At 33.6% G+C, this 15,356-nt stretch overlaps 1 protein-coding gene across 3 annotated transcripts in view; it reads left to right on the forward strand.

Annotated features, from left to right (window-relative positions):
• The window catches only part of NRDC (nardilysin convertase), a 91,427-nt gene that overhangs the window by 49,493 nt on the left and 26,578 nt on the right, over positions 1 to 15,356 (forward strand). For all 3 annotated transcript variants that reach the window (XM_060140086.1, XM_060140085.1, XM_060140087.1), the window contains 9 exons: positions 1,435 to 1,530; positions 2,591 to 2,713; positions 4,658 to 4,715; positions 6,474 to 6,547; positions 7,932 to 8,001; positions 10,388 to 10,465; positions 12,019 to 12,139; positions 12,221 to 12,279; positions 12,549 to 12,603. In XM_060140086.1, coding sequence (XP_059996069.1) covers positions 1,435 to 1,530; positions 2,591 to 2,713; positions 4,658 to 4,715; positions 6,474 to 6,547; positions 7,932 to 8,001; positions 10,388 to 10,465; positions 12,019 to 12,139; positions 12,221 to 12,279; positions 12,549 to 12,603 — 734 coding nt within the window. The remainder of the gene's footprint in view (positions 1 to 1,434; positions 1,531 to 2,590; positions 2,714 to 4,657; positions 4,716 to 6,473; positions 6,548 to 7,931; positions 8,002 to 10,387; positions 10,466 to 12,018; positions 12,140 to 12,220; positions 12,280 to 12,548; positions 12,604 to 15,356) is intronic.

The following is a 15,356-nucleotide window of genomic DNA, read 5'->3' on the forward strand; positions in this document are numbered from 1 at the left end:
CTCTCCCATTGCGGAGCACAGGCTTCGGACGCGCAGGTTCAACAGCCATGGCTCACGGGCCCAGCCGCTCCGCGGCATGTGGGAACTTCCCGGACCGGGGCACGAACCTGTGTCCCCTGCATCGGCAGGCGGACTCTCAACCACTGCGCCACGAGGGAAGCCCCCCCCCAAAATAGCTAACATTTATTGAGCACTTATTATGTGCATTGTTATGATTATTACCTCCATTATCCTTATTTGACATACAATGAAACTGAGGCTTAGAAGTGCTCTTTCAAAAATTGTTTCTTAACTCTTCAGCCTGATATCTTGCCTCTGCTTTGATTCTGAACCTTCTGCCTCCAGCAGCTAGTTTTAGTAGTACCTGCTGCATGATGTTCAGTAAATATTTGTTGAAGGAATATATCTTATTTAATTCTTATAAGAATCCTGTGAGCTAGGTACTTGTAACTCCATTCTATAAATGAGAAATAGAATCAGGGAAGTTAGATAACTTTCTCAAGGTTGTATAGCTTAGTAAATGGCAGAACTTGGATTCTAGACAAGATACTTCTGACTTCAAAGTGATTGTTTTTAACCATTAATACTTTATTACCAACACAGTTGGCTTTGGAGGAGATTTAAACAATATATATGACAAAGTTCCCAGACAGTAAGGAGTTTGATTTAACATTTTCTTGGCACTTTCATCAGTAAGATCTTGGACATAGCATCTGTTGACTGAAAAAAAATGCACAACCTAAAAGTTGAGAGTTATGTTTTATTTGGCGGATTTTCTGAGGACTTCAAGCCTGGGACACAGCATCTCAGATAACGCTGAGAAAACTGTTCCAAAGAGGCAAGCGGGGGAGCTAGGATATATAGGATTTTTTTGCAACAAAAGACCAGGTAGTCGGAACATCAGAAGATTACTGTTAATAAAAGAAACCGAGATATCTCAAGTTAAGGAATTTAGCGCTTTTCTATGTACGGGAAGATGCAAGAGTCTGGGCTCACTGAAATCATTCCTTTGATAGGCACCGCAGCTATCTGGGTCCAGTATCCCATGTTTTCTCATCCTGAGCTTCCTGAGGGCGCACCGTCCCTGTGGCTGTAATGTGATGGCTTGATGGCTGCAACATCTTTTGTTTACTGATATGTCAGGCAATACTTTAGTTCTCACAATAATAACCTTCAGATTATTAACTGCCTGTTTCATTTGAAAATAAGGGAAAATCTCTAGAAAGGTGAATTGACTACCCAAAGTTAGAGAATGTGTTAAGTCATAGAACTTGTCCTAGATCATTGGTTTCCCTGCTTCAGTCTTACTACACTTTATTCATAAAATTAATTTTTGTTACTTCCTTACTTTCAGTTCTTTAAGCTTGAATTTCCAGATAATAAAGCAAGATACTGAATTTCATTTTATTAAAAGTGTTTCCTTAAAACTGACAGAATATCAACTTGCAAGACCCTCTGATGCAAACAGAAAGGAAATGTTGTTTGGAAGCCTTGCTAGACCTGGACATCCTATGGGGAAATTTTTTTGGGGTAAGATACTAAATACTTCATCTATTTCATGTTTTCTAGTTAAGGAAGATTGAGAATATGAAAAGTTTATAAAGAATGGAAAGTTATAAAGGTAGGGTAGCTAGGTACCTTTTACCTTTTAGGGTAGGTAGGAAGCTTTTCAAATAGAAAGTAGTTCAGCATGCCTATATTTGGTTCTCTAACATTGGATATATGAGGAATAGCACCTAACATTTTGTGAATGTTTTCTGGGTGCCAGATGCTCTGCTAACACTACATGAATTATCCCATTCAATCATCATAACAATGTTATGAGCTTCGTACCATTATAATCTCCATTTAAAGATAAAGAAACAGGCTCAGAGAAGTTAATTTTCTTAAATATGATAGTGGTGGATATGGGATTTGAACCTCTGTTTATCTGGTTATAAAGTGTGTGCTCTTCCCCAACCTGACATTTCCAGTTATCAACAGAGATTCAGCAATAATTTCTCTAGTAGCTTTTGAGCTGTGACCTAATTTTGTTTAATTGTTAAGCTGTTTAAATGGTATCTGGTTTTTCATAATGGCTTTTTCTTAGTGTTAGATTTCAGTTATTATGGCTTTTTCTTAGTGTTAGAATTCAGTTATTATAGCCTTATATTAATCCTCTTGACCACAGAGTAGAATCTGGAATGAGTTGATCTAAATGGTACTTCATTCAAAGGATGATTTGCTTGTTTGTACAGTTATATACACTTTGTATGTCATCCTTGCTTTATGTGGTTTATTTTTAAGAATTATGCAGAATATTACTAAAATAATAAAGAGATAAAACCTAATAGTAGACTAATTATTAAGAAAGGAAGCTTAAGGCAATTACTGTTGTTAAGGTATTGCCAACTAGAGATTAATTCCTTATGTGTTAAAATATACTTTGAAATTGTTTCTTATGAATTTTTGTCTTATTATTATACACTGTTTCAATATTGTGAGTCACTTGGGTTATTTCATTAGTTAAATATAGTAGCAAAGGATGCATTGTCAGTGTGGAGACTTAATAAACTTAGTTATTTCTATAATCTTTTCCGTCATTTTATAGGAAATGCTGAGACTCTCAAACATGAACCAAAAAGGAATAATATTGATACACATGCTAGATTGAGAGAATTCTGGATGCATTACTATTCTGCTCATTACATGACTTTAGTGGTTCAATCCAAAGGTAATATTGTCTACTATGGCCCTTAAAATTATTTGGAAATAGTGCTTTCTTAGGATTTGTCTGTCGTATCAATGTTGCAGTTCACTGTTAATTTACAATACTTTAGTGCTTGATCCTAATATGAACTAAAGAAAATCAGAATTTGAAGAGGCAAAGCTCAGGGAAGCAAAAAATCATCTGATTCTCAGACAAATGTTTTTTCTTTTATAGACATAGGTCTTAACTCCAGGCTAGTCTATGAGTGTATTAATGTACTGATTGATCATGAATTGTTTTTTCTTTTTTAATAAACTTATTTATTTATTTATTTATTTATTTAATTTTGGCTGTGTTGGGCCTTCATTGCTGTGTGCAGGCTTTCTCTGGTTGCGGCGAGCGGGGGCGATTCTTCGTTGCAGTTTGCGGGCTTCTAATTGCGATGGCTTCTCTTTGTTGTGGAGCATAGTCTCTAGGTGCATGGGCTTCAGTAGTTGTGGCACACGGGCTCAGTAGTTGTGGCACATGGGCTTAGTTTGCTCCTCAGCATGTGGGATCTTCCCAGACCAGGGCTCGAACCCGTTTCCCCTGCATTGGCAGGCAGATTCTTAACCACTGCGCCACTGGGAAGTCCCATGAATTGGCCTTTTAAGCCACATTTGGCTGCTGCCTCTGTTATCTCCGGTTTTGCATTTAATCTGTATTAATCATAAACTCTTAAAGGGCACAGTGTTTGTCTTTTCATCCTTACATAGGGTTCAGTAAAATGGCATGATTAATTGAAGTCTGTCATGGTGATGCTAGCAGAAGTATCTTAAATGTAATAATACTGGTCAATACCTCTACTCTTTTCCTTCTTTTATCATTACTGAAAATGATGTTGTGTCAGCTTTTCTCATTAAAGAAATCATAGTACCTTTCTTTTGTTTTCTTTATATTTTAATCTCCTTAGGCTGTTTTTCAAAGTCAGTCATTTGCTGAACTGTTCATTTTGATATGTCAATACCTTATAGTTTGTATATTTCTTTTTGAAAAACTAATCCTCTCACCCTAATGTGATTCTTCTTTCTTCAACTAGGTATTGATTCTTTTTCATTCTCTTCTGTGATAACAAATATGAGCATATTAACGCTTGTTGCAGATTTCTAAAATAAGCCCCACGTGTTTGATTAGAAAACCTTGTCCAATCTAGAGTCAGTTGATTTCGGAGCTTCAGCATTTATTATATCATTTAAGAGTTAAATATCAGTATAAATAGTATAGAGTAAATTCAGAACTTGATTAGTCTAATTTGCATCTTGTATTTATATACTGGGGCATCTCTTTTGAGAATTAGTGAAAGTCATGTAGCTGGTGAAACTAACAAATACTATCCAGTGATGGTAACGAGTCACTGGGATAAAGCTAAAAGGTTTCCTTTTTCATTTAGATCTGTTTTACTAGAAATTTCAGAAGAATTTCTTATGAAATATAAGAAAATAATCAAAAGAAGATAGAAATCATATCAGCCTAAGAAGACATATATTAAAACCACAGCAAGTGTAAATTAATGTAAAGTAAATGGAGTATAATAGTACTGATGACCTGCTGAGAAGGGTAGTGTAGGTTAGTTAAGAGAAACCTTCCTAGAGGAAGTAAGTTTTGGAATGGGGTAGGAGGATGATTGATGTATTTTTATCTCTTGGTCCTTCTTCTAGCCTAATGATAAACAAAAACTTTTTTTTCTACTTGTGTGTTTTTTCTAACTTTGCCAGGGAGAAAGAATAAAGGAGTCTTAACAAAATTATATGTGTCTCAAGGTTTTCTTAAATATTATTTTTCCTATTACTGATTAAGGAATGGCAAGTGATGCCCAAACTAAAGTATTCCTTTGTTTTATAGTTAAAGATCTGTGAGAAATATAATTGCATTTCTACCTTTAATAACAACACTGCCTTTCCCTGTCTCCTTCCTGCCCTCTCCACGAAGAAACACTGGATACTTTAGAAAAGTGGGTGACTGAAATCTTCTCTCAGATACCAAACAAGTAAGACATTTATTTTCATAAATCATACACCTATAGAGTTAAAGAGGCTAAAGTTAGAGTTAAAGATTCATATCTTCCCGTATGAATCCCAGAGGTTTTTGCTTTTAGTTTATTTTTTTTTAAACAGGTGATTATATTAAGAACTAAAGTAGTTTAGCAAGATTGCACAGCCTTTGAGTGGGAAAACTAAGATAACCAAAGATCCCATAGTTTCTGTAGTTCAGAACTTACAAGCTTATAAACTTATAGTAAGCAGTAACTCTGAAGAATTTGTGCCTCCTTTTACATTTATTCAGAGCTTTTCTGTTACTATGTACAGTGCTTGAAATTATGATATGAAAGCAAATATTGTATTGAGAGGTAGCATATACATATACGTATCCCCTGCCTCAGAACAAATTAAGTTCTGAAGGTTTGTTTTTTAAAGTCAGTTGTTTGGAACTTGGAATGCTTTTTCCCCATAAACAAAATAATCTCGTAGTTGATGACTGACTTTACATATTGCCTGAAAAGTCTATTGCATATATTGTAGTTGAATCAAATTGCCTTTTATTAGAAATTGGATGTAGGGTTCTAGTTCAGAAAGCTACTATTTTTTTGTCCACCTCAAATTCATCAAAATAATACAAATATTTAAAAGATACTTTATTGTTACATTTTTTTTGCAAAGAATACAGAAAATTTAATTCTCAAGCAAAGTGTCTCTTCCCACTCTTAGCAGTTTGCATTTTAGTAAACTAAATGAAATCAGATTATTTTTTCTTGCATCAGGTGAGTAAGCTAGACTCTTTCCAGTTCTTCATTCCAAGACAATTTGTTTTAAATTTATGAAAGAAAAATTAGCTTTAAAAATGTTGGAATAATTTGTAATAACAACAGATTGGTTATTATTATCTTGGCTTTATGTAAACTTCTGTTGATAATTAGCAATACTTTTAAGTATGCTAATTAAGATAATGAAAGCCATGCCAAAGTTATGGGGTTATTTAATTTGTTTTTGTTTGTTTGTTTTGATAAGAAATGAGTATTAGCTATGGAAATGTCAAATGGCAGATTGAAATGTGTTTCACTGTGAAACTTTACTAATAAAATCAGAGGTATATTGAATAGGCGGATTCATTAGGTCTTGTCAATCAATTCCTAATAAGAATTTTAAATTAAAAAAAGTGCTTTTACATATTATTCACTAAGAACTTTGGTTCCTTAATCAGACGGGTTAAAAAGTGTTCTAGGTAATTAATACTGATTCATACTGACCATATTTTAGAAGAAATATTAGTTACAATATATCCAACCAGGTGTGAAGCCTCTAGAAGGAAGAGTCCAAGTTTCTCAAATACTACAGTGCCTAATATTGTACTTTATATGTAAGAATCTCTCCATGTATATTTCTTGGATTAAAAAAATATCTCTAGTGTAAGTTTTCTTTCTGAAATGGCTTTGTATTAAGAGGAGAACTGAAGTTGGATGGGACTGATAGAGACAGTAAATATTGGGAGGGGAGGTCCCTTCAATTCATTGTTTTCTGTCTCCTGTGAGTTTTAAAAGTATTTGAGTTATTGGGGCTGAGGTTAAGAATAGTTTGTGTAGTTCAGGATTTTGTGGCTTTGTTGCCATCTATTCGCTTATGCCTAGAATGCTTTTCAGCCAGGAGTATGTAGAATAGACTATAAAAACCTATCAGTTTAGGCATCCCTAAAGATACTGCTTATAAAGGCTTTTGCCAATTAAATTTTAATGTATTTGTTTTATTTTCAGTGGGTTACCCAAACCAAACTTTGGCCATTTAACGGATCCATTTGACACACCAGCATTTAACAAACTTTATAGAGGTTCGTGAACCAAAGGTTTAAAACTGTTTGAAATAACTTTAGCACATTCTCTAAAACTTAACTGAGGCTGCCAATTTTCTTTGAAAATGAGAATACAACAGAAAGTACAGCTGGATTGGAAAGGGAGTAGACAGTGGAAATCCAACTAGTGACAGATAGCAGGCCACTAACTAGTAGCAGTTTCATTGGTTTGGCACCTTAATGCTACTTGAGTCTGTTTCATGCTTTCTCCCTATTTTCTTCTTGTTCCCTTTCGTTCTTGGTTTTTTGTTTCTTTCCTATTTTGTTTTTATCTATATTCTGCTCTTTTTTGCCTTTAAAAGAGAAAAATAGAGGATGGGAAAACACTTCGGAAATAATTTCCTTTTATCTTCATTATAAAACCAATTTTTGTTAAATGAAGGCAGATTTAGTATAAAAAAAAAAATGGGTGGGGGGAGTTACCCTTAAATCTTACCATCCAGAGAAGTGGTTTTGGCAGATTTCCTTTTGAGTTTCTGTAGGTATATTTTCTTAATGTAGTTGAGATTATAAAATATATACACTCTATCTCTTGCTTATTTCATTTAATATTATATTTGTAATAACTGCCCAATGAGCCATCGCATGGTTATGCTATAACTTATTTAACAGTTTGCCCATAGTGAATATTGCAGAAACATTCCTAATTCACCATTTCTCTTTCTTTGCTCTTTTTATCATGGCAGATTTTTTTCTTTCTCCTAATTGCCTAGTTATTCCCTTCTTCTCCTTCACCCCATTGCCAGTCTCTTTTCTCTTCCCTTTCTCTGACCAATGACTTTTGTCACACTCTTTATCTGCTGCTGGCTTCATTTTATCTAAGCTGACTCTTCCCAGAGACAACTTATTTTTGGTTGTATTCTTCCTGGCTGTAGATTTTCTCTTCAAAGAATCGTAGAAGAATGGGAAGCACTGGGAAGAATCTTAGAGTTACTTCAGCCTACCCCACTCATCATACCATAACAGATTCAGAATGAGTTAAATGCAAGTGATTTTCTCAAGGTCGTATAAACACAGATAGCAAGATAGTAGTAGGGCTGGATTTCAGCCATGGGTCTCCTGACTCCTAGTCCTGTACCCGTTCTTGCAAGAAGGGATCCATCTTTAGGGGCTTGCCTATTTTCATAGTTCTTTTATCCATGCCTTCTCTATCTGTGAAACCAAATTGAAAAGAAATTTACAAAAATTGCATTATTCAAATTGGAAAATTGGCAACTTGAAATAATAATTGCATTATATTTAACTTTCCCATGCTTATTGGAGGATGAAATATATTGAATTTTAAAAAATTTCATGTAACATAGTATATATAAGTTATAGAGAAACACTTATATCTGTTCTTCTGAAAAATATTTTTGTTCAGTTGTTCCAATCAGAAAAATTCATGCTCTGACCATCACATGGGCACTTCCCCCTCAACAGCAACATTACAGGTAAGAGTTCAAAGGCAAATTTACTCCACTAGATACTGAGTGAGAATCATATTTTAAAAGCATACTAAATGGTTTAAATTTGGGCATTCTGGATTTATAAACACAGGTAACATGGTAAACTAGGACCTCACTACTCCTGGATTGTTCAAGCCTTTGCTATATATTTTAATGTCTTCTTGGGTATAAAAGCTAGAGTTTTCTTATAATTAGTTGCCTTTCCTGAGTCTTTGAAGTTAAGTATCTTAGTGTGAATGCTAACTTTTGTAATTATTTTATTTAGCACTTTGAGTACAAATATATGTTAGCTTATGATTTATTTGTCAGTGGTGGCCATTTAGTTCGATCTTGTCAAAAGTAAAGTTAAATAATTTTGAGCCTGAAATACAACTACAGCATAAATCTCAAGGACCTACTTGAGTTGGGAATGAGTTAGGTCAGATTTTTAGAAATTAGGAAAACACTTCAATTTATTTATATAATTATTTTACATGAGCAATATACATGGGCTAAGAAGTTCCTTAAAGATAAGGATCAGTCAATGGCTACAAATGCTTTTCTCATTAGAAATAAATGCTAATGAACTGATAAAAATTTAACTTAAGTTTCTAAAACTAACCAAGAAAACAAACCCAAGAAGAGACACACACAAGCAGAAGGAAAGAAAAGTAATGTGTATTGCTTTAAGCTCAGTAAAAAATGCTTTTAACAATCAAGTCCCATGAAGTTAACAAGAACAGTATGCCTCCAGTGAGAAAGCAGAGAACGTGTGTATTGTCTACTTACTTTTTTTTAGTGCAAGGATAATATAGGAAAAAGTAATGTCCATTGGTTGTATAGTTATGTTAGAGTATCCCAAAACGTGTTAAAATGATTATATGCATATTTAAAAGTTTATTCTGTTTGTTTTAAATTTATATTATAAAAGTAATATGCTTGTAAAATGTTGAGGACAAAAGAGTATTAAGTAAAAGGTAAAACTCTGCTTCTCCTCTGTCCTCAAAGATATGCCCAACATTAATAGTTCCATATATATCCTTCAGACATTAAAATAATGAATATAAAACATGTCTTTTTTAATGGAAATAGAATTATACTATGTATACCATTTTTCCCATTTTTTGCATTTCTTGTTAATTAACAAAGCCTTGTTTATCTTCTGCCTGATTACTAAGGTAATTCATTGTAGAAATCTTGAAAACTACTGAAAAGTAGAAAAAAGTCATCCGTGATTCTGTTTTCCAAAGACTGTTACCATTTCTGTATGTTTTGATCCAGTTATTATTATTTTTTTAATGAACTGTATATTTGTTTTAACCTGATGCTTATCCCAAATATGTGAACTCCCACTAAATTAGCTTTTGGGGGAACGATTTTATATTTTTACAAAGAAGCAAGTGTTTCTCCCTCCAGAGTTACCAAATACAGTACAATTAGATTTGGTCACATGCAAATGTTATGTATTCAACTGGGTTCATTCTTTAACTGATTTGCTCCTCTATGTCAGTTTTAGGATAGATGAAATCTAAAATATGTCATTCATATTTTATGTTTTTTTTCAAATTCATATTTTAAACAATGACTTTTAAGAGTTTACTGAGTATAATTCTGTAAACTAAGTTTAAAATTTAAGAATGTTTAGATTTCCTAGCTTGATTTTTCTGTATATTTTTGGTAGGAATATATTCCCCAAATTATAGTAGAAGCCAGTGGGAAAAGATGATGTGAATAACACATAAACAACTACTCAGACTATTGATGTATATTATTATATAAGATTTTTTTTACACCTGTTATTTCATTTTCCTGAAAAGCCTATGAGTAAGTAGTTAGGCAAGTAGAGAGAAAAAGAAAATAGAGTGAGATTAAGTCTTTTGCTCAAGATCATGCACTTACTTACAGGAATAACTAAAACTACAAGCTAGATTTTCTGACCCATAAAGCAACACATTTCAGTTTACCACAGAGCCTGATGCAATGCCGAAAGCTTTTAAGGATACAGAATGATTCATATCTGCATCAGATTCTAAAATGATAAAGAATCTATATTATTTCTATTTTGGGTGAAAAAATAATGAAAGATTTTACCATGAAAAGAAGTAAGATTGGTATCCAAAAGAAAAAGTAGTATCCAAAAGAATTCTTAAATTTTGGAATATTTGTACTTATTCAGTGATTTCAGATGAAAAGTTAAATTTCACCATGTTTTCTATTTTTATCTCGCTGCTGTCAAATTAATTATAGTTTCATATTTAGTAGAATTTATGTGAAAATAAGTTTGTAATCACATTCTCAAATATCAATCTCAGAAGTAAGATTTTCTAAAGTAAAATTAAGGTATTTATACCTTAATTTTTAAAAATTTCTGACCTTAACTTTTTTTTTAAAGGGTGAAGCCACTTCATTATATCTCTTGGCTGGTTGGACATGAAGGCAAAGGCAGCATTCTTTCTTACCTTAGAAAAAAGCAAGTATTTAATTAATAAGTATTTTCAGTGTAGCAATCTCTGAAAAATAATGGACAAGTGTTATATAACCCATTCTTTTCTTTTTTTGCTTTGTCTGCCAGGAAGCGTAGATTCAAATCTAATACTTAATTAAAGTCTCTTCATAACCTAGATTATTTTAATGGCCATATCATATTTGTATATTTCCTTGGAAGCCACCTTTTAGCCCATGTTGGAAGTATTATGGTTGTACACAAAATTTTTAAATTCATAAATAGAGTCCAGAATTACATGAAAGTTTAGCTCTAATCAAGAATTTGGATTTGAATAATAATGAAGTCAGTTATTTAAATGCTGTGGATCTCCAGGCTTTCCCAACCCAGAAGGCAGACTTTAATGAAAACTTCACTGGGCAGATAAATCATATAAATATGGGAGACTGTGAACAGTATATGCAGCCATGTTAGCAGTATGTTAGCCATGTTTCCTAAAGCATTTAAGCACTTGTTTAAGTTGCCTAGCCAAATAATAGAAATACAGCTTTAGAATCAGGACCAAAACACATTAAAGTAATTCCTTGCTTGATTTTTCTATACACTATTCAAGAATGGAAAGTAGATGAGAAATTTAAATAAGACTTTAAAATATTGATGTGTACTAGATTATTAAAAGAAAGCTGAGAGGGCAGGCTTATTAGAAAAATAATGAATGACGTTAAGTACATATATGCCTTACACAATGAATGTAATATCATTTGAGATTTGCATAACCTTTTTACCTTACTGAACTTTATTAGAATTTCAAGTTTTTCATTCTGGCCTCCTCTCTCCTTATTTTAGACTTTCAGGATTATTCTAGTTAGGAAAAGACACAGTCTTATTGCTTCTTTTTTAGATAACCTGTGCAGGTTAGCTGATGGTCTCAAAGAGCCCACTTAACATTCTAAGTAGGGAAGTATCTGAAGTGTTTTTTAAGGCTTCTCTTGGGAGATGGCTCAAAAAGGGATGCGAGAAATGCCTCCCAGGGGAATTCCCTGGAGGTCCCAGTGGTTGGGACTCCGCGCTTTCACTGCTGAGGACCTGGGTTGAATCCCTTGTCAGGGAACTAAGATCCTGCAAGCCTAGCAGGGCGGCTAAAAAAAAGAAAAAGGGAAATGCTTCCCAGCAAGCGTACTTTCAATATATTGTGAAGTATGAAGTATGAAGAACATACTTCACAATATATTAAAAGTATGCTTTGACAAAAAATTACTTTGTTCTCTTTGACAAAAAATTACTGTGGCTTCATGAAACTGATAATGTTTTACTATGTTGTAATATTAGTGTTTCCATTAAAGAAGTAAATACGGCCGTTATTTCCTTCTGATCATTCCTGTATGCAGTACAATTCCTTGGGAGGCTTTGTACTTTAAAAAAATTTGTACTTTTAAACTTACTGTTGGAAAGCATGTTTGCTTCAAAGCCTGGGCTTCCCAAATTTTACATAGAAAGCCTACCTATTTTGTTAATTTGAAGTATTTGTAGACTATCAATCCCAAGATATTGACTGGATTAATTTTTTCTCCTAACTGTAGGTGCTGGGCTCTTGCACTATTTGGTGGAAATGGTGAGACAGGATTTGAGCAAAATTCTACTTATTCAGTGTTCAGCATTTCTATTACATTGACTGATGAAGGTTATGAACATTTCTATGAGGTAAGTAATAAAAATGGAGGGTTTTAAAAATTATATAGATATCACTTTATGCAAAAGTATAATTAGATGTTTCATTTTTAGGTTGCTCATACTGTCTTCCAGTATTTAAAAATGCTGCAGAAGCTAGGCCCAGAAAAAAGGTAATATATACTTATAAGAGTCAATCCTAATATGTTTTAGCCTTCAGGCTACCAACAGACATGCGTTAGTCCTGCTTGGTGGTTTTCCAGGCATTTCTTGCTTAATTTCCTTTACTTGTTCCATATCCTTAGTCCACTACATGTGAACGTATGTTAAAGATTTAGGTTTACGTGGACAGTCTGTTTATTTTTATCCTTCTCTTTTCTTGATGACGATTCTAATGAGAAATTTAAATATGTCTTCTAATTATAATTTTCTTCTTTCACAGAATTTTTGAAGAGATTCAGAAAATTGAGGATAATGAATTTCATTACCAAGAACAGGTACTGGAAGTCAAATTCTTTTTGAATGTTATCTGTGACCAAGTTGAAACTGGTGTGGACATTGTTCCTCTTTTTGGAAGTGTCACTGGAGTTTTAATTCTGCCACTCTCTGTCATGTGAGTCTCAAGATGGCCTTGAGGTTTCTGAAAATTCACTCTTGTGTTTTTGAGTATTTATATTGAGTAACAGTGAGAGAATTAGGCAGATTGACACAGATCATGTTGTGTGACAATCATTCATCTATGTAGTCATTTCATATGTCTATCCCTTTAATCCCTTTGATAAACATTCATGGAGAGCTTGATATTTTGGGAATTCAAATATTGTGAAGACATTCTACAAGGTAATATGAAGTAATTACCATATATAATGTTAGAAATAGTGTGCTTTGTACTTTCAGGGTAAGGAAAGCATTTGCCTTGACTGGAATAGGACAGGGAAGCCTTCATGGATGTAGTAAATTTGAATTGAGTTCAGTATTAAAAAATGGATAAGGTTTAGATATTCTAAGCAATGGGAAGCACATTAAGTAAGGAACTCTGGGGTATTATGAAAAAGTGAATGATCCTACATGTCTGTGGCATAGGGTATATGAAAGCAAAGTTGAAAGGTAAGGAGTTTAGAGCAGGGTTTTTAAAAAACCCTTTTTGTGCCTTGGATCCCTTTGGAAATCTGTTGAATCCTATGGACCCCTCCTCAGAATATTATTTCACCTCTTCATCTTTTTAAACTCTCAGAAAAATTGCCCTAGTAGTACAATGATCACTGGTATATCCCTCACCTAGATTTACCAGTTCTTAATATTTTGCCATATTTTCTTTCTCTCTCACACCTCTTCTTGTGTGTTTGTGTATGTATTTTTTTAAGATTTAATTACAGATATCATGATACTTCACCTCTCAATGTTTTTTAACATGTATCTGCTACAAACAAATGTATTCTCTTGCATAACCTCACTAAAATTGTGCTCAGGAAATTTAACATTAAAACAATACTGTTAAATATTTATTATGCAGCCCATAGAATAGTGGGTTTTTTGTTTTGTTTTTGTATTTTGTTTTTATTGAAGTATAGTTGATTTACGATATTGTGTTAGTTTCAGGTATACAGCAAAGTGATTCAGTGATACATATGTATATATGTATATATTTTCAGATTATTTTCCAGTATAGGTTATTACAAGATATTGAATATAGTTCCCTGTGCTGTATAGTAAATCCTTGCTGCTTATCTATTTTATGTATAGTAATTGTATCTGTTAATCCCATACTCTTAATTTATCCTTCCCCCCATCCCTTTCTCTTTGGTAACTATAAATTTGTTTTCTATGTCTGAGGCTGTTTCTGTTTTGTATATAAATTTCATTTGTATTATTTTTTAGATTACACATATAAATGATATCATAATATTTGTCTTTCTCTATCTGACTTGCTTAGTATGATACTCTCTAGGTCCATCCATGTTGCTGCAAATGGCAATATTTTATTCTTTTTTTTATGGCTGAGTAATGCTCCACTCTGTGTGTGTGTGTGTGTGTGTGTGTGTGTGTGTGTGTGTGTCTGTGTGTGTATCTCATATTTTCTTAAATCACTCATCTGTTAATGGGCACTTGGGTTGCTTCCATGTCTTGGCTATTGTAAATAATGCTACTATGAACATTGGGGTGCATGTATCTTTTTAAATCAGAGTTTTCATCTTTTCAGATATATGCCAAGGAGTGGGATTGCTGGATCATATGGTAGCTCTATTTTTAGTTTTTTTAAAGGAAGCTCCATACTGTTTCTGTAATGGCTGCACCAATGTACATTCCCAGCAACAGAGTAGGAGGGTTCCCTTTCATAGAATAGTGTTTTTAAATGCATAAGATAAAATCCAGTAGGTTACAAAGGAATACTGAAATAAAGACTCAAAATAGTAAAAATTAGTAATATGGGTCTCTGTATCGATATATTAAATAACAAAGTCTAATGGTAGATCTAATAATTATTACAATTTTAAGTAGCAATGAATGTGCTATTTTTTCTTCTTAATAGTCATCCATTTTATACACATCAGTGTATACATGTCAATCCCAATCTCCCAATTCATCACACCACCCACCCACCCCCATCCCCGCCGCTTTCCCCCCTTGGTGTCCATACGTTTGTTCTCTACTTCTGTGTCTCAATTTTTGCTCTGCAAACTGGTTCATCTGTACCATTTTCTAGTTTCCACAGATCTGCGTTAATATATGATATTTGTTTTTCTCTTTCTGACTTACTTCACTCTGTATGACAGTCTCTAGATGCATCCACATCTCTACAAATGACCCAATTTCGTTCCTTTTTATGGCTAAGTAATATTCCATTGTATATATGTACCACATCTTCTTTATCCATTCGTCTGTTGATGGGCATCTAGGTTGCTTCCATGACCTGGCTATTGTAAATAGAGCTGCAATGAACATTGTGGTACATGACTCTTTTTGAATTATGGTTTTCCCTGGGTATATGCCCAGTAGTGGGATTGCTGGGTCATATGGTAATTCTATTTTTAGTTTAGTAGTTCTCCATAGTGGCTGTATCAACTTAAATTCCCACCAACAGAGCAAGAGGGTTCCCTTTTCTCCACACCCTCTCCAGCATTTGTTGTTTGTAGATTTTCTGATGATACCCATTCTAACCGGTGTGAAGTGATACCTCATTGTAGTTGTGATTTGCATTTCTCTAACAGTTAGTGATGTTGAGCAGCTTTTCATGTGCCTCTTGGCCATC

This window comes from Lagenorhynchus albirostris, chromosome 2 (assembly GCF_949774975.1).
Source record: "Lagenorhynchus albirostris chromosome 2, mLagAlb1.1, whole genome shotgun sequence".
Classification (NCBI taxonomy): domain Eukaryota; kingdom Metazoa; phylum Chordata; class Mammalia; order Artiodactyla; family Delphinidae; genus Lagenorhynchus; species Lagenorhynchus albirostris.